This window comes from Pongo pygmaeus, chromosome 3, assembly GCF_028885625.2.
Source record: "Pongo pygmaeus isolate AG05252 chromosome 3, NHGRI_mPonPyg2-v2.0_pri, whole genome shotgun sequence".
Lineage (NCBI taxonomy): Eukaryota > Metazoa > Chordata > Mammalia > Primates > Hominidae > Pongo > Pongo pygmaeus.
In genome coordinates this window covers 8,336,195-8,361,399 of record NC_072376.2, presented here as the reverse complement: position 1 = coordinate 8,361,399, position 25,205 = coordinate 8,336,195, and the positions used below count along the sequence as shown (strand labels likewise).

Genomic DNA, 25,205 nt, shown 5'->3' with positions numbered 1-25,205 from the left:
AGTATGTCACATTTACCTAACAATTTCTCTATACTTGGGAATAATGCTGTAGTGTCTCTATGTAAGGTACTTGTGACAGCTGCCATCACCATCATCATCAAAATCATTATTATTGTATTATTAAGGCTGCTGCTGTTCTGTGAACATTTCTAAGGCTTTGTGAAAAAAAGAAAAGAAAAGAAACACCGCTGCTGCAAACTTTGTTTTGTTTTGCTTTGTTTTGTTTTTCCTAGCTGGAGTGCAATAGCACAATCTTGGATCACTGCAACCTCTGCTTCCCGGGTTCAAGCAATCCTCCCACCTCAGCCTCCCGGGTAGCTGAGATTACAGGTGTGTGCCAAAGCGGCAGGCTAATTTTTGTATTTTTTTATAGCGATGAGATTTTGCCATGTTGCCCAGGCTGGTCTTGAATTCCTAAGCTCAAGCGATCCACCCACCTCAGCCTCCCAAAGTACTGGGATTACAGGCATGAGCCACCATACCCGGCCAAACTTTTAAAACTCAGAGACTTCCCACTTCTACAAAGTATGTCAACATTCATCTTCATTTCTTCAGTTTTGTTTTTACAGTTAAATCTTTAGTCCATCTAGAAATTTATTTTAATGTATGTATGAAACAAGGAACTAAAAATTTATTTTTTTCCCGAAGTGCTAACCAATTATCTCCAATCACTGAATAAATCTTCCTTTTCTTACTGATTTACAACACGTCTTTTAGCATGGATAAAATTTACACACACACACACACACACACACACACACCCTGGACTAATAGGTTTCACGAAAAAATTCATATATGCATATATTATTTTTTGGTGTTAAAATGTTTTAGTATATGTGCTGCCAAAGCGAGCATTAAAGTAATAACTGATGTGTTGACAACACTTTTTCTTCACTTCCAGGTATACAATACGTGTTTCTATTTATCCAAATCTTCTGTATCTGTCTACAAAATTTTGCAGTTTGCTTCAACTAGGTCATTTACATTTCTTTTTAAGGTTATTACTAGAAACTCTTTTTGTTGCTACTATAAATGTTTCATTATATTCTAAATAGTTATTAATTAGATATAGGATCGCCATTGACGTTTGCCCACTAATGTTATACAATGGCTCTCGAGGCCTCTGTAATCAGGCCATAGCACCTCCCCGTTTCACATTGCTGAGTAAGAAGCCCCCATTGGCCTTGTTACGCTGGTTTCCTTACTGTCACTGAGCACACCAGGCTCATGTTCACCATCCATCCATTTGACTTGCTCTTCAAGGATCTGCTCCCAGGTCAAAGCTTTCCTAAGTAGTCTGCCTCTAATTACATGCCTTTTTCTATACTCATCCAGAACTGATAATAAGTTCTAAAACATTTAATACTTTCAAATAATATAGCAATAATTTTCCTTTTATCAATACTAGGACATTCAATTTTTTACATTTGAGAAAAGATTAAACAAAAAACAAACTATATTTTTTGTCTTTTTAAGAGGCTATGATAAATTTGAAACAAACTTGGTAAAAATATACTGTTTGCTTAAAATACTAATAAACTAGAAGCAGCCTAAATAGCTTTCAACAGGGGTTCAGATAAATCAATTATTTATTACTATTTTTAATAGCTATGCAGCCAGATAAACTGGTGGTAAGAGCAATATATACTGATATTTAAAAATTTCCAAAATACATTGTTTTCTACAATACTGTTATGTAACCCCTCTCTACTCCCCCAAGGAAGAGGGGAGGGCATATGGAGAGGGATTACATAACTGTATTGTAGAAAAATCCTGATTTTATTTAACAGAAAAAATGTCTGGAAAGTTAAACACCAGAATTTTAACTATGGCTATTTCCTGACACTGGTACTAAATGTGAACTATTTTCTTCTTTATTCTGTTTAATGAGCACTTACTAATTTTATAATCAGATTTTAAAATAGTCAACTTCAAAAATGTGCCCTGCTAATAAAAGTCCATTATAAAATTATATAACCACTTTTAAATCAAATACATTTGTGAAAACACACCAAAAATGCTAACTTTGAAAAAAACAAAACAAAACAAAAAAAAAACCTCACTCTTTCAGAGACTCAGGGAAAATATCACAAGGTAATGGGCAGTTATCACTGCAAAAAGTATTTAAAAATACATCCTGGGACTTTCAGAAAAAGAGTACTGAGTCATGCAACCATCTCATTGAAAAGGTCCTTATGGATTATCTAGTCAAAACCTCTCATTAAAAAAATCTGAAGAGTGACACCCAGAGAGGTTAGGTGAGTTCTCCAAGATCACACAGTAAGTTATTGGCAAAGGCCAAAAGTATTTACAATTCAAAACGCACACTTTTTAATTCCTTTTTCAATTCCTCTGAGTTAAGATATGCTGTAGCCTGTTACTTCTGCTACGACTATAGAATTCACTGCTGGAGAAAATGTCCAAGAAAAGGCAAGTGTTCATTTCACCAGTTTTCTTATCATTTGACTATAAATTAGATAGAAATGTTACAATATTGTGAAATGGAAAGTGTCTCTCTCTTGGTTAAATACAGCTTACAAATTCCATGATAAGAACATTTTGACACACAGACATATGTTAGATGGTGATAAGTAGAAGCTGGCAAACTTTAGTATTCCTAGACTTTGAGGATCTGAAAGTCTGTAAGAAAGAAAAAAGTATTACCGGGTTTAAAATTTCAACTGTGCTGCAAGCTTTCCATATCTGAGTTACTGGGTTCATTCAATATATCACACTTTTATTCCTCTGGTTTATTCACTTTCTTTTAGAGGAGTTTTGAAGGTGCCTCTTTTTAAGTCAATATTAAATGTAACACGCTTTAAACATAAAATGGTTTTCATACCATAAGCCGTAATTAACATGTGTAGACTTCACTGATACTTTACCCACCAGAGGGAGTCCATGTGGATTTCCACGTAGTAAGAGACCTCAAACATCAAGTTCACATGAATTCAACAACCACATTATTCATAATACAATCAATATTATAAAATCACTCAATAATATATTTCTATCCCCTGAAAAAGAGAAAAATTAAATGAGATTGGGCACATAAAGTCCTTAACCGAGTTCCTGACCTATAGCAGAAGCTCAAAAATGATTGAGTTTCCAAAATCCGTATCCTTCTGCACATTAGTTACAGTGCTTACAACAAATTAACTGGTATTCTGACTTACACACAAGTTGACGTGAGCTTGGCTGATATTTGCCCTGACAGATGGTTCTAGCCTCAATATGTAGAAAAATCTGGTTCTTGGGCCTCCAAAATGAAGCCAGCCCCTGATGGGAAGAATTCACTAAAAATGTCACACTGAGAAGACGTGTTTCTGCAGCCCTACCCTAGTAGGTGAGACACATAATAATTGGTCAACTGCCAACTCAAAAGTGAGGAAAGAGGGAACTCTTTGACATACTCCAGATTCTTCATGGAATGAAGGAGAAAATGAATCAACTATCCCTGAGAATCATGCTTCTACAACATGTGATATAATCATTACCCCCAAGATGAGTTTCATTCAGGAATAAAGAAAGCAGCTGAGAATAACAGGAGAGAACCTGACATCCACACGGGCCATCCTAAGTTTCTACCTCCTTGTACTTCTCGCCACCATAAGGCCCAGCCTAGTGATGGCCGTATTGCTGAGACAGGTCTCAATCTCCATGCAACTGGCTGGGCATAGGTACATATGCATTGGGTATCTATTTTGTACTCAAATGTCTCCAAGGTCTAAATGTGGCAAAGCTGAAGGACCCCATTGAGTTCCAGCTATGTTCTCCAATCCAGGTTTATCAGTAAGTATTGCTGCTGGGGAGTTATCCACCACATGCTGTCTTAATGAAACTCCAGTGTCCACTGGGCTCCTTGGATCTATTCTCTACTATTTAGAATTAAGAAGAAGGCATGAATAACTGGCACCCAACTCTAACCCTGAAAATGCTGTTATTGTAATCTTCTACCATTTAACTTTTCAACCAGAAAGCTGGGAATTATTCTACCTCCTCCTCTTTCTATTTCCACTAATTAGTTACTAAGTTTTACTAAGTTTGTTGAGTCTACCTACTAAATACTAAATACCTACTTCATCTATTTTTCTCCCATCTAACCCTACTGTCACCGGCTCCTCAGTTTCACCTGAATTACTGCAACAGCATCCTACTTAGCTCTCCATGTCAGTCTTGTTACATTCCAAACCCATCATGAACACTGCGGATTAGTTTAAAATTCAAACATGATCCTTTCATGCCTCTGCCGCATAGCCCAGAGCATAAAGTACAAACTCCTCAGCATTGCTAACAACGCTCTCATCTAAGAGTTGGCAAACTTTTTCTCTAAAGGGTCAGACAGTAAATATTTTAAGTTTTGCAGGCCTTTGCAGGCTATCGCTCTGCTGCTACAGCATGAAAGCATCCTTGGCCTATATTTCAACAAATGAAAATGACATATTCCAATAAAACTTTATTTACAAAAATAGGCAGCGGGCCGGATTTGGCCTGTGGGCCAGTTTATGGACCCCTGCTCTAACCCACTTCAGTACAACCTCATCCCCTGACACTCTGACCCTCACCCGGGCCTCCTCCAGAAAAGGGCTCTAGTTACACCAGTCTTGCCTCTGGCCCAAAACTGCCCTACTGTTGTGCGCCACTGCCTTTGCTCACACCCATCCCTTCTACCTACGTCTGGTGGAATGGTTTTTCTCCATAAATGCCAAGTTTGATGATCACTTTGAGGTTTCCACTGATTCTCCCCTAAAGAGATTTAGGTATCCTTTATCTACATTTTCAAAGAACAGGTTCATATGCCTCATAGTTTTTTTATGGCCCCACAATGCCTGACACACCAGATGTTCAGTGTTTATTGGATGATGGTATAAATCAATTATTGAATAAATACATTTCAAAACTTACAGTCCTCCTAAGTCTTGGGCAAAATTCAGAAGTGTAATCCACACAAAGGACTCACAATCTCATGAAAACTGCAGTGCTGAGCTCTCCTTACAGTACACACTCGGTTACTGCAATGCATAAAAACATAGCATCATGAAGCTAAAAGAGGCCCTGGAGAGCATTAAAGCAGTGGTTTTTAAACTGTGTGTCTCTGGGCCCTCTGGTTGGTTCCTAGGGGTTCCTCAAGGAGAGGGGGAAAGTAACAGAAGGGTAGTAGGCTGGCGAATGAACCTCTCTCCCCAAACCTCTCACTCCAGCTTTTACCAAAGCTGCTCCTTATTTCATTAGCTAAAAGGTTCCTGCCATATTTAAAAAGAAATCTATATGATTCACCACACTCATGCTCTGTTCGCAGCTTGCGTTCTAAACCTCCATTGTTTCCCGATCCTACTTCTGTATGGTTTGGCCCTATCTCCTGTCCTTCCTGCCTCTCATGGACTCACTGTACCTGTTGCATGATACTGCTTCTTTGAATCATGCTTCCTCAACTGAAATCTCCTAACTATGATTATACTCAACCCTTGGGTAAAATTTATAATCCAGGTGGTCCCAGCTCAACCTTTGGGTCCCAACACTGGCACAGAAAGTCAACACTGCCTCAGAAAAGGAAATCAAGGAGGACATGGGGAATCAATGCTAAAAAAATTACAGTTGTTACTCATACCTGAGTTGTTGTGCTACCTGTGTCTGCTTTTCCACTAGAGTGTAAACGTGTTGAGGGAGGAACTGAATCTTAGTAATAAAATAAAAGCTACTATTTACTGAATGTTTACTCTTAATACTGGACTAAGTAGAAATGTGCATCATGTAATATTCAAGAATCATGTGAGGATCACAGAGCTTTAGAACTGCAATGAGCCTTGGACAGAGATCACCTAGCCCAAAAACTGAGAGAGACATAGCAGATTAACAGTTATTCATTAATACAAGAAGTATGTATTAAGCACCTGCATCCCTACACTGTTCTAGAAGCTACAGATTCAGTGCTAACAACACAAAGTTCTTCATTTTCAGAAAACATATATTCTAGTAGACAAACAACAAATAAATGGATATATGATATGCTAGGGGAAGGGACAGAAAAAGGATGCCACTTTACGCAGGGCATTCAAGGAAGGCCTCACGGAGGCAACATTTAACCAGAGACCTGAGGAACTGAGAGATCAAGCCATATGGAATCCAGGAGAAAAGTGTTCCACGTAGAGGGATGCAAAGGTTCTAAGGGGGAAATGTGCCTGATGCATGTGAGAAAATGAAAGAGGCCAGAATAGCTGGAGTAGAGTGAGCAAAAGGAGGGGGAGAGGAGGTGAGGCCAGAGAGGTAGCAGGACCAGATCATCTGGCTTTGGGCCACTCCAAGAACTCTGAATTTCAGCCAAAGATTCAAGATAATCAATTCCTAAAAATAAGTAAAGAAAAAATGAAGTTTAGCTTCCACAAAAGAATGTATTATCAAGAACAAAATCTCATCTGCATGCCTAATCTGAAAATAGAGTTCCCAGCAATTCAGGATCATTATTACCTTATTTAGAATCAAAATGTCCTTATTCTACAAGAAATCTCTGCAGTTATCTAATTGAAGCTTTCAGTTGTACTAATGTGGAAACTGAGGCCCAGAGAAATCACATAAGCAGCCCACTTACTGGCAGACCTGCAGCTAGAACATGGGTTCCTGCTTTCCTGTGTGGTGCTCTTCAGTAGCCCCTGCTGCCTCTGCACAGCAGTTCGGTGCTTACCGGTTTCTTGGTTACCTGTGTGGTAGCCCCCCCTGGCTCCTGTAACCTTTATAAGTCAGTAAGAGAACAGAAGAGCTGCCACTATGAGGTGTCTCTAGGCCTATCCTCACCCCAGAACCTGTCATTATAAACTCCTGCATTTTCTAGTTTCTCATTCCCCACAGAGTTGAAGACAGCCAGGCAGGCAAGGTGAAGGCACATCAGGCACTGTCCCAGGCACTGTGAGGGATGTTTTTGTTGCTTTTGCTTGTCCAACATTCCTTACTCCCTATTCCCAGACAGGGCACTGCCTTTTCCATGATTCTGGTGGGGGCTACATAGTATCCAAGCCACCTATTAACCACAGATTGAGGTGGACATAGACCTGACCAATTAAAGAAACATTCCTCTGGCCATAATGACTACTATAAGAGAGAGGAAAGGATCAAGCAGAACCAACTAGATTTCCTTCCTGGGCTTTATGGATAAGAGCTAGAGAAAGAAGCTCTATCCCTGGATTTTCCAGTTATATGAGCTAAGGCATTCCCACTTTGTTCAGGTTAATTTACATTAGGTTACTATTACGTGCAACGAAAAGAACTCGGACTCATGTAGGCACCTGCATACCTTTTCTTATTTCATCTAACAACTTTATAAGGTTGCCATTACTCACTCTATTTTAGCCATAAGGTAACTGAAATTAAGTGGCTTCCCCAAGTTCATATAACAGATAAGACACATCCAAATCCAAGTCTTTCTGCCCCAAGTCTTTCCATTCAGTATTCAGTATTCAGAATTAACTCAAGAAGAAGAAATTCACTGCCATTCAGAAACCAAAGAAATTCTGGTTTAAAAATTATAGGAGGATGTAGTGGGCAGGGGGAAAGCAGCATTAAACCAGGTCAAAGGACCTGGCTTCTACTTATGGCTCTGTCCTATGACCTCAACTGCTATGATTTTGGGCAAGTAATTTCATTTATTTGGGTGTTAGTTTTCTTATCTATTAACAAAATGAACACAAGGTCCTTTTGAGTGAAAGAAAAAAAACCACAAACAAACAAACAAACATGGGTCTGCTTTAAGCATACAGATTCTACTGTTACTATATGTCAAGTAGATTTCAACATGAATGTCAACCCTAATAACAGGTAATGGCTCCTGGGGTACAATGTTGCAAAGGATTCTGAGCTATAGGGATCCACTAAGAAATTAGCATTGGCTTCCATGATCACAAGGAAGAAAAGAAAGTAACAGCTGCATATCTGTCACACATCTGCCATCACTGAAAGAGTTTCACCTTGGCAAAGAAATGTGACCGTCTTTTACAAATGCAGACAGTACTTCCGCACCACCGCTGATTCATCAGTACCTGCTCAGGATTTTCACTCATTCCTCAAGCACTTAACTAAAGCAAGGAATGAAAGTGCAAGAAAACTAAGTGGTTTGGAAAATATAGCTTGGTGCCACTAAAGAAAATATGTCTAAATGGCCTACATGAGGAGGGGAGAGGTAGTTTAGGGGAACAATAATAATCAGTCTGGTTTCTTAAAATACATACATATAGACTATGTAAGTAGGGTAACTCAGAAGCTACCCTACTTAGCTTGTGAGTTAAGTAGGGTATTATCATGTCCACTTTATAGAAATGGAAAATGAGAGTCAGAGTTGCCCAAGTTCACCCATTTCTAAGTAGCAGAAGCGAGATTTGAACCCAAGGCCCAGGTCTCTTTCCAATCCCACCATCCTCACTAGTCCCACACTTCAAATGAGTTAACTAATCAAATTCCCATTGCAGAGTGGCATATTCATTATTATTTGGAGTTGTTTGAATAATATAAGTTCCTCCCCCAAATAATCTGAAAAGTCGTTACTCTCCATTTGTAATTTAATGGGTAGACATGCATTTGAGTATATATAAATTTAGTAAAATTGAGCATAAAAGTTAAATGTTTAAAAGAATGATGCAGAAGCAATCAGCCTATTGTTGGAAGGTAGGGGAGGAAGATTTAGTGTCAATGCAATTTTATTCAACTTAATATAACCTCTACAACAATTCAGTGAGAAGGAAATCTGGCATCAGGCATATATTTGAGGAATGGAATGGAAGAATAGAAATTGAACCAGATAAAACGCATCCTAGAAGCAACAGCAAATGCTTCAAGAAGGCACTTACCAAAAGGCATACTATAACTTATTACATTTCATTAAGTCTGACAATCAGGGCTAAACCTGAATTAGAATATGTGCTTCTGGTATTTACCAGACTTTTCTGTATAAGGAATCCAGGCCAAACAAAATAACAGCTAAATTTTTGACACATCTAATTGTAGTAAAAGCACAGAACATCCATCACTAGCTCTTCTAGTTAAACTTCCCATAAGAGAAGATGGGGAGTGGGGAACGGTTGCAAGAACAGGAGATAATACACAAAGCAATGACAACACAAAATCAAAATTGCTTAAAAGAATGTATGTTTCCTCTACGTCAGGGGGACAGTGTCCCTGAACAACACAGCCCATGTACTCACTTAAGGTGATGTGACACCTACTCACATCGATACATAGCAGAATTGGAAGTTTCATCGTCATGCAGTCCAACCCTGTGACATATGCACAAAGCTTTTCTCAAACATCTCTGAAAAGCAGTCATTACTCTGTTCAATTACTTCCAGTGACAGGGAACTCAGCATCCTACGGGACTGTTACTGTCCCTGCGGCCCATTAACTCAAAAGTCTAAAACACATTTTCACCACTCAGGGAGAGGTGGAAGTGATCACAGGGCTCTCCCTTTAAAGGGCTTGCCAACCCAACTGTGCCTCTTGTCTCTACCATTCCCAAATCCCCCCTTTCCCTGAGCAGGACTCAAAATTAGCACAGTGTTAATAAATCAGTGGTTTCAGAGTTAGAAGGGACCCTTAAAAAGCCAATACTGTGATATTCATACCACAGTTCTACAAAAGGAACCTCAGGAAGTGCTTGGGCCAAACTGGGAGGGAGAGTGTCCTGTTTCTCTTCCTCTTATTTCAACCTAGGAAGCTCCCACTTTAATTTGTTATATATAGAGGACCAAGGTAGTTTTTTAAAAGGAGGAGGAGAAAAAAAGGACCATTTACAGGTAAATAAACTGAGGTCTTAAAACTGGCTTAATGAAATCATATAGCTAATAGTTTCAGGGTTCAGACAACAACCTGGTCTCTTGGCTCCTTCTCTGGTGCTTTCTCTACCATATAACATCTGACCGTCTACAGGACAAAATTCAAACTCTGCAATGATATACAAAGCCCTTTAAGATCTCCCCGTCCAATTTTTATGAGAGTCCCACATTCCAGTCTCACTCAAATGTTTATTGAACCAACTTATGTCAGACTGTTACCTACCTCCACAGCTTAGCGCATACTATTCTCTTAGCCTGAGATGTCCTTCTGCACTGAACCAACTAATCCTCTTTCAAGATTTGTTTTAGGCATCATCGCCTCTATAAAGCCTTTTCTGATCCTCAGGTAGAACTGACCACATTCTCTTTGTGCCCTACACAACACTTGCAAGGCTTTATGGCACTTGTTTTATGTCTATGTCCGTCTACTCCACCACTGCTTTTACATCATATTACTCTAACACGAGGCTGGTCAGAAAGTAGGTGCTTCATAGAGGGTCATCAATAGGGTGAGTGTATTCATCTGGTCCAATCCCCTTTCTAATGTTTAAGTATCCTCTGCTAACTGTCATTAATGCATGCATGCATGCATACATTCATTCAAAAATATCTGAGTGTCTATACGGTGCCAAGTGTATGCCAAGCAGAGTAGGACTTACTGTGAAATTAATGAGGCTTAAGCTTTAGGGTCCCTCTCTTCAATCTTCCAAAGCTCTGAATCTTTCTTGGTGATTTTTATTTCTTGAAGAGGGCAGACAGAACTATATAAGCTTTAGGCCCCACAAAACCTAGATACTTCCTTGGTGTCACGAACACAAAAGGAAACAAGACAAATAGCTCTCCCCTTATGGAGTTTTCTGTTTAATGGGAAAGACAGCCATTTGTTCATTCACTCATTCAACAAACATTTACTAAGCAATACTATGAGTCATGCATTCTGAGATGAAAACAACACTGTCCCTGCCCTTAAGGAAAAGGTTCCTGTTCCCAGGGAGATGAAGGGACACCTGCTCTGATCAGGGAACAGAAAGTAGCTGAGGTGACTGTAACACTGTTTGCGAAAGATTACGCTAAACCCGTCTCAAGAGGAACTGAGTCCTACTTATTGCAGAGACAAAGGGAAGAAAGAGTTCGGCTGAATACGGTTTTTAATCTCAACCGGGGGTGGGAGGCAGACAAGTAAATAGAACAGGCAAATATGGTGTGGTCAGTGCTGCAACAGGAAGCGAAGTACTGTCAGGAGGTTTCCCCTGAGTGCAAGTCTGTGGTGACGGCGAACCCATGACCTCACAAAGCCGCCCATGCACTTTCCAGATAGAGATTTCTGAGGATCTCCTTTCTGGTTCCCCAACCCCCGCCGCCGCAGGAGAAATTTGTTCCCCAATATGCATCTCCCTTCCTCAAAATAAGGCTGTTCCTTCCCCAAAAAGCTGTAGGGTCTCTGAGGCCAACTCTCCCGTCCCCCTTAGGGCCACCCCCTTCACACAATGCTTACGGGACGGGGTCTGGTTTGGGGCCCGGGGTCCCTGTCGCAGGACTGCCCCCTCCTCAACCCGCCGTTTCCATAGCAACCAGCTCACCACTTCGCGTGCCCGGCTGGAGAAGTCGCCCTTGGGCCGGGGGCTCCGGCGGAACAGCTCATCCCGGCTGCCATCGACCCCGCCACCCACCGCCACTCCCAGCGCCTTGTTCCGCGTCTTCACGGTCTTGACGCTGGCCCGGAATAGCAGCGTGATGTCCACCGCCATAGCGACCCGCACCCGCAGCCGCACACTGGGCCCGCCCACGTAAGCAGCCGGCGACCGCGGCGCGAACCCGGCCGCTGGAGGACTGGTCCTGCCTCGCACGCCTCCCCCAGGCAACGGCGACGCGAGAAGAAAGGTTCCGGCCTGCGCCCTGCTACCGCGGTGGGAGGAAAAAGGTTCCGGCCTCAGCCGGCGCACCTGGCGGAAGAGGAACCTCGCGAAGCGCTGTCGGGCACCGGTTTCTCCCAGCAAAGCTTGGAGGGTTTAGCTGCGGAGAGAGCTCAGCGAGCTCTCCTGTGCCTGTTTGGGGCGTGTGGGCTCCGGGAGCGTGAGGACCGGGAAGCTGGGAGGCTCCTTCCCTTCTGGTGGCTCCCTCACTGAGACCGGGCGGTTTGGTTGCGGGGGACGTGGAGGCGAGCCACCCTTGACCTTTGCAAGGACTCACCTTGAGCAGGATAGAGGCACGTGGACGGTGACCCTCGGGGTGCAATAAATGCTGAGACAGAGCAGGTGTGCAAGGCACAGAGCTAGAGGCCAGAGGCTTTTCTTCTCCAACCTTCAGTCACCTCTTTGTAAAGTGAAGCCAGCATCCTCCTCGGAGTTTACTGTGAAAATTAAGTGAGCTGACGCGTGCTGTGTTTTGATGTTGCTTGGCTCCTAGTAAGTGGCCAATAAACGGTAGTAATCGTTAATAATGTTATTATTATAATCACTCTTATTTGTGGTAAAGGAAGAGGCTCTAGAGAAAAGGCGTCACCTGTGCAGAGATTTGAAAGATGACTAGGAACTTTAGATGGAGACAAAGGTGAAAGAGTGGCCCTAATGCCGCTGGATTCTGTTCATCCTTCATACATAGTTTTTAATTGTACCGTCTTGAGCCATAGCTATTAAAATTGACAACTCAATCAATGAGTTTCTTCTGCATTTTAGGTTCATGTTCTGTTTTGTGTTGTTTTTTGAGACGGGGGTCTACTATGTTGCCCAGGCTGGATTGCAGTGGCTATTCAGAGGCGCCATCCTAGCTCACTACAGACTGGAACGCCAGGGCTCAAACGATCCTCCCAGGCTCAGCCTCCTGAGTAGCTGGGACTATAGGCACGTGCAACCGTGCCTGGCCTATGGTTCAGTTTTAATTCAAAATCTCATTGATTTCTTCGAGATTTCTTTTTTCATAAAGAGGATGCACAAGTAGAATATATATTAAAACAGGGTTTTAATGGTCATCAAGATAAAATTTTCACAATACTAAGATGTTATTTGCCTTTTCACTCTGATTTTCTCATGAGTTGCATACAGTTGAGTTTGCTAGAGACTATGATATTGTAACGGAATAAATGCAGAACAGCTGTTTTCTATTAAGCCAGACTCCAAAAACAGACTTTCAAAAACATCAAAAGTTTTTGTTTTGATTTCTCATATAGTAAATGTCGATAATGTCAATATAAACAAAAATTGTTTAGCGCCCTTAATAACTTTTAAGTGTGCAAAAGAGTTGGGACCAAAAGTTTGAGAACCACTGTGTTAAAGAAATAAAGTTTATCAGAAATAGATGTCAAGAAAGTATATATTTACCAGAAAGGAGGAAGGAAAAGATTTTTTTTTTCTTTGAGGCGGAGTCTTGCTCCGTCTCCCAGGCTGGAGTGCAGTGGCGCGATCTCGGCTCACTGCAAGCTCCGCCTACCAGGTTCACGCCATTCTCCTGCCTCAGCCTCCCGAGTAGCTGGGACTACAGGCGCCCACCGCCACGCCTGGCTAATTCTTTTGTATTTTTAGTAGAGATGGGGTTTCACCGTGTTAGCCAGGATGGTCTCGATCTCCTGACCTCGTGATCCGCCCACCTCAGCCTCCCAAAGTGCTGGGATTACAGGCGTGAGCCACCGCGCCCGGCCAGGAAAAGATTATTTAAACCCAAAGTGTAGCCACTTCTTGCAGTTTAAGGAAAATAAGTTTCCATACAGCTTTCTTCCACCTACTGAGGAAAAGAGAAAGAAATTACAAAATCTCTGCCAATGATTCTATCTTGCATAAATGGCCTTTTGTTTAATCCAGACATTAATCAGTTTTTGGCCATGCAAAGTTAAGCCTGGGGCAGAGTAGAAGGAAAGAGAGATTGCCCTGCATAATACAGTGAGGAGGATTTAATTGCGGGGAAGAAAAGAGAAGCCAGAACCCAGGGAAGGGGCCGGGAAAGTACAAAGTAGGTAACTGGGAAGGATCTTTAAGTGGGAGGGAGGCTGAACTATACCAAGCCTTCAGTGAGTGGTGCCTTGTGTAAACGGTGTGTTTGGTGCAGTTGAATATTTTGGGTAGAAGGGTAGGGACAAAGATCTAAGTTTTCTGTCTGGATTTGCAAGAGCAGAGAAGATTGTGGTGGATATAAGACCCAAGTGAGCTCAAAACATCAGGCTGTAAATCCACAAGTGACCACAAGTACATAAAATTCCTAAATAAGTCACAAAGATCTTGAGGAGGCTGCTGAACTTTCCACAGACCATGGGATATGGGGTTGTGCTTTTTACATTTTGTGTTTACTCTTTAATTTCAAAGAGCAAAGTGACTTCAGTTGACAGTTGACTAATATTAAGCCCCATAAAGCTGAGAGGGGATGTGGGTTAAAAGGATGAGCAGAAATGTTGTGAGAGTATACTACTGCAACTCCAGGGCTCAAACGATCCTCCCGGCTCAGCCTCCTGACTATCTGGGACTATAGGTGTGTGCCACCATGCCTGGCCTGTTGGAGGTAGTAGACAGCTGCCGAGTTGGATGTAGTACACAAATTTTGTTTTCTTTATGCATTCAGCAAACATTCAGTGGGCCAGACACTGTTCTGAAAAATACACAGTCGACTCTTGAACAACACAGGCTTGAACTGCATGCGGCCACTAATACTCAGACTTTCTTCTGCCTTTGCCACCCCTAAGACAGCAAGACCAACCCCTCCTGCTCCTCAGCCTACTCGATGTGATGATGGTGAGTATGAAGACCTTTACTTTATGATGATCCACTTCCATTGAATGGATAGTAAATATATTTTCTCTTCCTATGATTTTCTTAATACCATTTTCTTTTCTCTAGCTTACTTTATTGAAAGGATACAGTATCTAATACATATGACATACAAAATATGTGTTAATGTGTTTATGTTATTGATAAGGATTCTGGTCAACAGTAGGCTATTATTAGTTAAGATGTTAGGGAGTCAGAAGTTATACACAAATTTCCAACTGTGAGGGGTGGAGGAGTCATCAAGGATCAACTGTATTGGCACCCCTAAATATAGCTCACTACAGCAGCAACACCTATGCAAGGAGACTAGATGTAGGCTGCCAGTGAAAACCAACGTGTCATTTCTGGGCAGCAAATTTAAGAGCTAATGTATGATTCACCGTGCTCTTTTCCCTCTGCTGTGACAACCCTTAATGTTCCAATGTTCCATCAGCCTGAGTCCTTAAGTAAAGATGACACGGAGCATAGCCAACCAAGGACATTGTATTAGTCAGAGTTCTCTAGAGGGACAGAACTAATAGGATAGATGTATATATAAAGGGGAGCTTATTAAGGAGTATTGACTCACATGATCACAAGGTGAGGTCCCACAATAGGCCATCTGCAAGCTGAGGAGCAAGGAGAGACAGTCCAAGTTCCAAAGCTGAAGAACTTGGAGTCTGATGTTCAGGGCAGGAAGCATCCAGCACAGGAGAAAGATGTAGGCCAGAAGACTAAGCCAGTCTAGTCTTTCCATGTTCTTCTGCCTGCTTTTCTTCTGGCCATGCTGGCAGCTGATTAGATTGTATCCACCTAGATTGAGAGTGGGTCTGCCTTTCCCAGTTCACTGACTCAAACGTTAATCTCCTTTGGCAACACCCTCACAGACACACCCAGGAACAATACTTTGCATCCTTCAATCAAGTTGACACTCAATATTAACCATCGCAGACATGTACTAAGATTGAGAATTGTCCACAGATTTGTGGGTGTTTGTTAACTGCAGCATAATTAGCCTGTCCTGACTGATGACAACCCATATCTAGGTATCTACCAAAACAAGAATATTAGATGTATTCTCCACTGACCGTCATAACAGTATTATTCCTCAGTGAATGAAGCATGGAGAGGAAAGAACAGTTGTGCCCAAACCTAAGCAATGGGAAAGACCAGGCTGGCAGGGTCAGAGTGGCAGAAACCTTGGAAGACTGTGACCATGGCAGGATAGAATTTATAACGCAAGAGGAAAGGCCTTCAAAAACATATACCTTCACATTAGGAAGTAAACTGAATGAAATTCATTGAAAACCATTTTTCCCCCCTCAGGGATTCTGGAAAGGACCCTGACTCTAGGGGTGAGAAGCTCAAAGAAGAAACTTTTGTTCCCAAGAGGAAACCTAGATAAAGAATTCAGGGTGGATTTCTTTTGGTGTTTTTTTTTTTCTTTTTCCTTTCTTTCTTTCTTTTTTTTTTTATTTTTTTATTTTTGAGATGGAGTTTTGCTCTTGTTGCCCAGGCTAGAGTACAATGGCGTGATCTCAGCTCACTGCAACCTCCACCTCCTGGGTTCAAGCAATTCTCCTTTTTCAGCCTCCCAAGTAGCTAGGATCACAGACGTCCTCCACCATGCCCAGCTAATTTTTTGGGGGGTGTGTATTTTTAGTAGAGATGGGGTTTCACCATGTTGGCCAGGCTGGCCTTGAACTCCTGACCTCAGGTGCTCCACCCACCTCGGCCTCCCAAAGTGCTGGAATTACAGGCATGAGCCACTGAACTCGGCCCAAGGTGGGTTTCTTCCGGAAGCTCCCCCAGAAGTTTAGCTTTGAAACAGATGTGCAAAAAAAAAGGGAGGGAAAGACAGGAAGCCAACAGGAGGCTGTCGTGGTCCAGCCCTTTGAGGTGTGGCCTTTGTCCCCCCACCGCCCATTGAAGTAATGTGGTTTGGCTGTGACTCCACCCAAATCTCATCTCAAATTGTGATCAGAATTGTATCCCCATGTGTCAGGAGAGGGACCTGGTGGGAGGTGATTGGATCATGGGGGCAGTTTCCTCCATGCTGTTCTCATGATAGTGAGTGAGTTCTCATGAAATCTGATGGTTTCATAAGGGGCTCTTCCCCCTTCACTCTCTCTTTCCTGCTGCCGTGTGAAGAAGGTGCCTGCTTCCCCTTTGCCTTCTGCCATGATTATAAGTTTACTGAGGCCTCCCCAGCCATGCAGAAGTGTGAGTCAATTAAGCCTCTTTCCTTTATAAATTACCCAGTCTCAGGTAGTATTTTTATAGCAGTGTGAAAATGGACTCATACACAGAGAGTACCTAAAGGAGGGGCTGCCACCACCTCATTCCTACCTGATTCTTGTTCTGGAACCTGAGCCCATTGCCCTGGCCTACTGGCTTGTTTCATCCTACTTTCTGTCTCCTCCCATCCTGTAATGAGCTAAATGTTGGCCCCCCAAAAGATATGTCCACATCCTGATCCCTAGAACCCATGAATCTGACCTTACTAGGAAAAGAAGTCTTTCTAGATGTAGTTAAATTAAAGACCTTGAAATGAAGAAATGATTTTGGATTATCCTGGTGACCCCTAAATCCAATAGCAAATATCTTTAAAAGAGACACACAGAGTGGAAGGCCATGTGAAGACAGAGGCAGATACTGGAGAGATACAGCCACAGGCCCATGAATGCTGATGGCCACCAGAAACCGGAGGAAGCAAGGAAGAATTCTCCTCTAGAGTCTCTGAAGGGAGCGTGGCCCTGCCAACATCTTGATTTTGGACTTTTGTCCTCCAGGACTATAAGAAACAGATTTCTGTTAAATCACAAAGCTTGTGGTCATTTGTTACTGCAACCATAGGAAATTAACGTGTGCCCTAACTCTTTTCCCTGCCCATCCGTCCTCCATTACCTATTCTCTACTTCCTGGGTGTGGCCCTCAGCCCCTGTTTGGGTTCTCAGCCCTGCAGGTAAGCCACCTTCAGTTTCACTGGGTCTGTACCTTTCTTGTGGTTGATAAGTCCTGCAGCTGCCTAGCCTGGTGCTCTTCTTTCCTTCCCCATCTCTTCTTTGATCTCCGCTTGGAGAGTCACAACTGACCAGGCGCCCTGTCCCACAAGGAAAACTAGAGGCCAGAATGACCTGGATCTAGCCAAAAAGCACACCAAAATGGGCTCTTTTCATCAAATGTGCAGCAGAAAGCGTGTCCATGCAACAAATATTTCACTCTCCCTGTGTGACTCAGAGAAGGTAGACATACCCAACTCTTGTTTCCAACTTCTCTATTTAGGAGCTATTTGAATGCAAAAGATAGGGGAGAGCTTGTGTGACAGTTCTGGCAGTGGCTGTGGCATCTGGAGTGTCTGCACCCAAAGAGTTGCCCTTCTCAGTCTAGAAAGACCATTCAGCCAGGCGCAGTGGCTCACGCCTGTAATCCCAGCACTTTGGGAGGCCAAGGCGGGTGGATCACCAGAGGTCAGGCATTCAAGACCAGTCTGGCCAACATCGTGAGACCCCGTCTCTACTAAAAATACAAAAATTAGCAGGTGGGCATGGTGATGCACGCCTGTAGTCCCAGCTACTTAGGAGGCTGAGGCATGTCACTTGAACCTGGGAAGCAGAGGTTGCAGTTGAGCCGAGATCATGCTACTGCACTCCACCCTGGGTGACAAGCAAGACTCTGTCTCAAAAATGAATAAAAGAAGCCCATTCTATTATGAGCAGCTCAAGTAAGTGCAGAGAGAGGAAGGGGACAGTTGCCCACATAGCCAAGTCAGTCCCAGGGATAGTGAACAAGTTGCCTCCAGAACTTCAAGATTAGGAGCCACTGGATAATGAGAGTCAGCACAGGGACAAAACAGGTGCCAAGATGTCAAGGATTCTTCTTTTATCATCCTGAGTCCATGTGACTAAATTTCAAGAGGTCAGGTTAGAAAGAGCAAAGTTGATGGGGCATTACCTGTGGTTTGAACTTCTGCCTGTCATATTTCAGGCAATCACCATGAGGAGCTTGACTTAGGAAATTAAGGAAGACATGTCCTTTTGTTGATTTTCACATGGGAAGACAAAGGTGTGTGTGTGTGTGTGTGTGTGTGTGGTGAGACACAAGGGTTAAAAACTAACTGGTTCTCAGTTTGTGGTGTTGCCTGCCATCAGCAATGGCCTTGGGGATGACCCCCACTCCTCCCTTCTAGCCCCCAAGAAGACTACAGTTGTCTCTTGCTCCAAGTTAGTCTTCAGGAATACAAAGCCCAGCAAGTGCAGGGGGGCTCAGTGTGACGTGCACACAGTGTGGCACAGCCCAAGAGTCTGGCTTTGGAGGCAGCGATCTCTCAGAACTAAGACCGCCCTGAATTAAGACCACCCTGTCAGCATCCCTTTACTCTGACCATGCAGGATGGTCTTTGGGCTCCACAAATATCCTTGAAGCCAAGAGTCACAATTTGGGTGGGAATCGCAAGCCCAGCCAACAGGCAAAGATGGAGGCCAGAGGGCAGCTGAGCATCCATTGTCACTGGTGTCCACTCCCAGAGCTACTCAGAGGTGGGCACTAGCGAACAAAAGCCGTTAGAAGAGAGAAGGGGACATCACTGCCCTGGTAACCCCCATCCTGTCTTTGGCCTGTAGGCCTCTGCACACTGTAAGCCTAGACCAGCCTCAACTATGTCACACATTGACTTTTTTCCTCTCTGGACAATGGTAGCCTGGAGTATTGTAATACCCATGGAATTTTTATAGGATACCTAAGGTATATTTATCAGATCTCTGAGTTCTTTCCAGTTAAAACAGAAGTCCAGGAAGCAGTTAACAGAGGATGACCAATAGGAAACAAAAACACAACACCACTACAACCTGAGATTCAGAAATGGAAAGACTTGGGTTTGAATTCAACTGCCCTACTCACTAGCTGTGTGACTCTGGGCAAGTTACTTCACCTCTCTGAGCCTCTGTCTAAAAAATGCAGACAAACCCTATTAACCGCTCCTGATTTCTGTGAGTAGGGATTTCCTTTTCACACCTCTCCATGGAAGCAGCCTTAGTCATCTGGTTTTGGGGCAACATTGGCCAGTCTGCATTTTTCAGTTGGTTGAAGCAGTCTACCAGCTGGGGACGTTTGCTGTTTTGCCTTCATCCTTTAACCTGAGCCAGTGGGAGGCAGTGACCTGGCTGAGGACTGTCTTCTGCAGACTCATACATTACCTCAGAGGGAAGCTAAAAACCAGAACACTGCCAGAACTCTCTCTTTCTGCCTCTCTCTTCCTCATCGTCATTATCATCTCCTCAAGTCAGTTTTCTCTGCTTCTCTGTTCCTACGGCTGAACACGAGCCCCACTCAACTCCTACATTTATTAATATATGAGATACCCGTTGATATGGTTTGGCTGTGTCCTCATTCAGATCTCAACTTGAATTGTATCTCCCAGAATTCCCACATGTTATGGGAGGGACCTAGGAGGAGGTAATTGAATCATGGGGGCTGGTCTTTCCCGTGCTATTCTCATGATAGTGAATAAGTCTCATGAGATCTGATGGGTTTATTAGGGGTTTCCACTTTTGCTTCTTCCTCATTTTCTCTTGCTGCTGCCATGTAAGAAGTCCTTTTCACCTCCCGCCATGATTCTGAGGCCTCCCCAGCCATGTGGAACTGTAAGTCCAATTAAACCTCTTTTTCTTCCCAGTCTTGGGTATGTCTTTATCAGCAGCGTGAAGACAGACTAATACAGTAAATTGGGATCAATAGAGTGGGGCATTACTGAAAAGATACCTGAAAATTTGGAAGCAACTTTGGAACTGGGTAACAGGCAGAGACTGGAACAGTTTAAAGGTCTCAGAAGAAGACAGGAAAGTGTGGGAAAGTTTGGAACTCCCTAGAGATTTGTTGAATGGCTTTGCCCAAAATGCTGATAGTGATATGGACAATAAAATCCAGGCTGAGGTGGTCTCAGATGGAGATGAGAAACTCACTGGGAATTTAAGCAAAGTTGATTCTTGCTATGTCTTAGCAAAGAGACTGGTGGCATTTTGCCACTGCCCTGGAGATTTGTGGAACTTTGGACTTGAGAGAGATGATTTAGGGTATCTGGTGGAAGAAATTTCTAAGCAGCAAAGCATTCAAGATGTGACTTAGGTGCTGTTAAAGGCATTCAGTTTTATAAGAAAAGCAGAGCATAAAACTTTAGAAAATTTGCAGCCTGACTATGTGATAGAAAAGAAAACCCATTTTCTGGGGAGAAATTCAAGCTGGCTGCAGAAATTTGCATAAGTAGTGAGAAGCCCAATGTTAATCCCCAAGATCATGTGGAAAATGTCTCCAGGCCATGTCAGAGACCTTCATGGCAGCCCCTCCCATCACAGGCCTGGAGGCCAAGAAGAAAAAGTGGTTTTGTGGGCTGGGCCCAGGATCCCCATGCTTTGTGCAGCTTAAGGGCTTGGTAGCCTGCACCCCAGCCTCTGAGCCGTGGCTGAAAGGGACCAACATATAGCTCAGGCTGTGGCTTCAGAGGGTCGAAGCCTCAAGCCTTGGCAGCTTCCACGTGGTGTTGAGCCTGTGGGTGCACAGAAGTCAAGAAGTGAGGTTTGGGAACCTCCACCTAGATTTCAGAAGATGTATGGAAATGCCTGAATGCCCAGGCAAAAGTTTTCTGTAGGATGGCAGCCCTCATGGAGAACCTCTGCTATGGCAGTGCAGAAGGGAAATGTGGGGTTGGAGTCCCCACACAGAGTCCCTATTGGGGCACTGCCTCGTGGAGCTGTGAGAATAGGGCCACCATTCTCCAGCCCCCAGAATGATTGATCCACCGACAGCTTGCACCAGGCACCTGGAAAAGCCACAGACACTCAATGCCAGCCCGTGAAAGCAGCTGCAAAGCCACAGGGGCAGAGCTGCCTAAGACTGTGGGAACCCACCTCTTGCATTGGTGTGACTTCGATATGAGACCTGGAGTCAAAGGACATCATTTTAGAGCTTTAAAATTTGACTGTCCGCTGGATTTCGGACTTGCATGGGCCCTGTAACCCCTTTGTTTTGGCCAATTTCTCCCATTTGGAATGGCTGTATTTACCCAATACTTGTATCCCCATTGTATTCAGGAAGTAAGTAGCTTGTTTTTGATTTTACAGGCTCATAGGTGGAAGGGACTTGCCTTGTCTTAGATGAGACTTTGGACTGTGGACTTTTGTGTTAATGCTGAAATGTGTTAAGGCTTTGAGGAACTGTTGGGAAGGCATGATTGGTTTTGAAATTTGAGAACATGAGATTTGGAGGGGCCAGGGGCAGAATGATATGGTTTGGCTATGTCCCCATTCAAATCTCAACTTGTATCTCCCAAAATTCCCACATGTTGTGTGAGGGACCTAAGAGGAGGTGATTGAATCATGGGGGCTGGTCTTTCCTACACTATTCTCATGATAGTGAATAAGTCTCACGAGATCTGATGGGTTTATCAGGGGTTTCCACTTTTGCTTCTTCCTCGTTTTCTCTTGCTGCCACCATGTAAGAAGTGCCTTTCGCCTCCCGCCATGATTCTGAGGCCTCCCCAACCATGTGGAACTGTAAGTCCAATTAAACCTCTTTCTCTTCCTAGTCTCGGGTATTTCTTTATCAGCAGTGTGAAAATGCACTAAATACACCCCCAGTCACAGAAAGGGTCTAACTTGATGTATCAATCCCAAGTCTCAAGCTGGCCCAGTTTGAGACAGACCTTTCCCTGATCCAGTCAGCTAGGCTTTAGCATCTGAGTAATATGGGTCCAACGTGACTGTCAGGATACACTCTCTGGCTGGGGATTTGTGGGGAGGGGATATGTTAATATTCTATTGCTGCTATAACAAATGATCACATTGTGGCTTAACCAATGCGAATTTGTTATCCTACAGTTATAGAAGTCAGAAGTCTAATGTGGGTTTCACTGGGCTAAAATCAAGGAGCTGGCAGGGCTGTGTTCCATTCTGGAGACTCTGGGGGAGAATCCATTTATTTGCCTTCTCCAACTCCTAGATGCTGCCCACGTTCTTTGGTTCATGGCCCCACCCTCCTTCTCCGAAGCCAGGTATGATGGGTGGAGATCTTCTCAGATCGCATCACTCTGACATTGACTGTCCTGCCTCCCTCTTCCACATTTAAGGACCCCTGTCATGACATTGGGCCCACCCAGATAGTCCAAGATAAGCCCCCTATCTGAAGGCTAGCTGGTCAACATCACAAATTCCATCTGCAACCTCAGTGCCCCTTGCCAAGTGACATACATACACACATACAGGGATTAGGACTTGGACATTTTTGGGGGGCTGTTATTCAGTCTACCACAAGGAGGTAGCTCCAATAAAAAGATGGGGTGATTATGAGCTGGGCAGACACCCCTTTTGTGTCTTCCTGGAAGACAGAGAGATCCACCTACTCTTTTCCATTCCTCAAACAATGTTTGTAGGCCTGCTCTGGTAATACTCCAAGGGTCTACAGAAATTAAGAAAACAGAACCTTTTGCCTTTGAGGATTTAACCCAGTAGGAGACACACCAATATCCAAACACAAGGCAATGTTCTTCTGAAATCTTCTAGTCCTTTCTACCTCTTTTAAGGTACTTATCCCACTCTGCTCACCCCGTTTTAGAGGCGTCAACTCACGACAATGTGATCAACAGTCACCAAAGTTCAAGTCCTCTCTCTCCCCTCCTTCTCCTGGCCCCCAGGTTGGGAAGTTTGGTGCAACTTCTTCCCAGGGCTGACTTCCTCCACCCCAGGAGTTTCATAAAGCACCTCATAAAAACCCATTTACTGGTTTCGCCAACATAATGGCAGAAATAAACCACTTGATACACACTTGGAAATCCCAGAGAACATGTGCATTGTTTTGTTGGCATGGCATCTTGATTTCTAACTTGAATTTCCACCACCTTTGCTTTTTTGACAGTGTCTTCCATGACTAAGATGGCCGAATCCTCCACTTTTTATTGAGTTGGACAGCAAATCACAGAATAAATGCTTTCCCTTGCACTTTAAAAGGATTTAATAGGAAAATATTTTTCCTACATCCTGTTTCAAGGGGAAAATGTGATTTTAAGGGGCATTTTATAGTTCACAACAGGATATTGAAGGGCATTTGGTTTTGCTTAGTTTATTATGACTGTTTCTCCAGCATGAAGTAGTGTTTTTTGTGATTATTTAGATAAGTGTGATTATGGTAGGTAGGCAGCTATCGAATTATGGAAATTTAGGACTGGAAAAGGCCTTAAATATCATCCAGGCCAAACTTCCTCACTTTTCAGATGAGAAAACAAATGACTTGTCCAAGATCACATGTTGAGTTGCAGGGGAAAATGAGATTAGAATCTTTATCTTCCAACTGTTTAATGTCCCCCAAACAGTTTTGTGATAAGAGTAGGAGTAAGGAGAGTAGCATTTATTCAAAGAGATCCCTATGTATCTGTAAGCACTTCTGAATATGAGAATTGGAGTAACTAATATGTGTGGATTTGTGTATATTTCATTCATTCATTCATCCGTTAAGCTAGTCAGTCAGTGAGTCATATTCTAAACATATTCCCAGTGTCTACTCAGTAGGTGGCACGTGCTAGGTGCTGAAAATATAAAAACAAAGCTGAAGTCCCCGCCTTGGAGCAAGTCAAGGAGTAATGGACAGACAAGTGTGTACAGACATAATTATAATTAAACATAAATGTGAATGGAGTTTGTTGTTTTTTCATGGCAGCTTCAAACCATGAAATTAAAAAGCTACTCTGCAGGGACAGGAGATGATCAGCACTCCAGAAATAGAGTTGGAGAGATGCTTTCCTTGTGGTCCATTTCTGGCCATTTCATTATCTCTGTCTTGATGGGACTCTGTGGAGCAGGAACCACCTCTTAGCCTGGCATTGTGGCAAGAGCCTCAGTTCTGTGTGAGACAAACTTGGATTGAAATCCCAGTCACTTATTAGTAATGAGTTCTTTAAAGGTTATTTCCTCATCTACGAATAAAAGATTAAAACGCATCCATCAGGGTTGTTGTACATGTATATTAGTCTGTTCTCCTGCTGCTGATAAAGATATACCCAAGGCTGTGTAATTTATAAAGGAAAAAAAAAGACCTTTAATGGACTCACAGTTCCACGTGGCTGGGAAGGCCTCACAATCATGGCAGGAGGCGAAAGGCACATCTTACATGGTGACAGACAAGGAGAGAATGAGAGCTAAGCGAAAGGGGTTTCCACTTATAAAACCATCCGATCTCATGAGACTAATTCACTACCATGAGAACAGTATGGGGGAAACCGCCCCCATGATTCAACTATCTCCACCGGTCCCTCCTACAACTCGTGGGAATTATGGGAGCTGCAATTCAAGATGAGATTTGGGTGGGGACGCATCCAAACCGTATCAATGTGTTAAATGAGATGATCCATATAAAGTGTGTAGCACAGCATCTGGTGTAGTTAGTCATAAAAAATCCAGCCATCATGGCAGTGGGGATGTTGAGGATGAAACTAGACAGAAGAAACTTCAGACTGGCAATGCCAAGGTAGCTGGAGGTGGTGAGAAGTCTTCTTTAGATTTTGGAAGGAAGCTTGGTTCCTTTCAGTCTCCATATCACCCAATGAATGTGTGTTGTTCAAGAGCAAAGGCTGAGACGGTACCTTGGACAAGTGTTTGGAATTAAAGGAAGCACTTAGAAA

At 43.2% G+C, this 25,205-nt stretch overlaps 1 protein-coding gene and 1 long non-coding RNA gene across 8 annotated transcripts in view; one reads left to right on the top strand and one right to left on the bottom strand.

Moving 5' to 3' along the window:
- Nucleotides 1-11,683, bottom strand: part of STX18 (syntaxin 18) — a 123,072-nt gene extending 111,389 nt beyond the window's left edge. The window contains exon 1 of one of the 3 annotated variants that reach the window (XM_054484360.2): nt 11,393-11,683. In XM_054484360.2, coding sequence (XP_054340335.1) covers nt 11,393-11,560 — 168 coding nt within the window. In that variant the 5' untranslated portion in view covers nt 11,561-11,683. The remainder of the gene's footprint in view (nt 1-11,392) is intronic. The other 2 variants (XM_054484357.2, XM_054484364.2) reach the window with 2 other exon arrangements.
- A 10-nt stretch (nt 11,684-11,693) lies between these two features.
- Nucleotides 11,694-25,205, top strand: part of LOC129034749 (uncharacterized) — a 36,353-nt gene continuing 22,841 nt past the window's right edge. For 2 of the 5 annotated variants that reach the window (XR_008501996.2, XR_010126005.1), the window contains exons 1-2: nt 11,694-12,217; nt 14,358-14,527. This is a non-coding gene — a long non-coding RNA (uncharacterized LOC129034749). Of the gene's footprint in view, nt 12,218-14,357; nt 14,528-17,155; nt 22,207-23,446; nt 24,442-25,205 lie in introns of those variants that run through there. The other 3 variants (XR_010126006.1, XR_010126003.1, XR_010126004.1) reach the window with 3 other exon arrangements.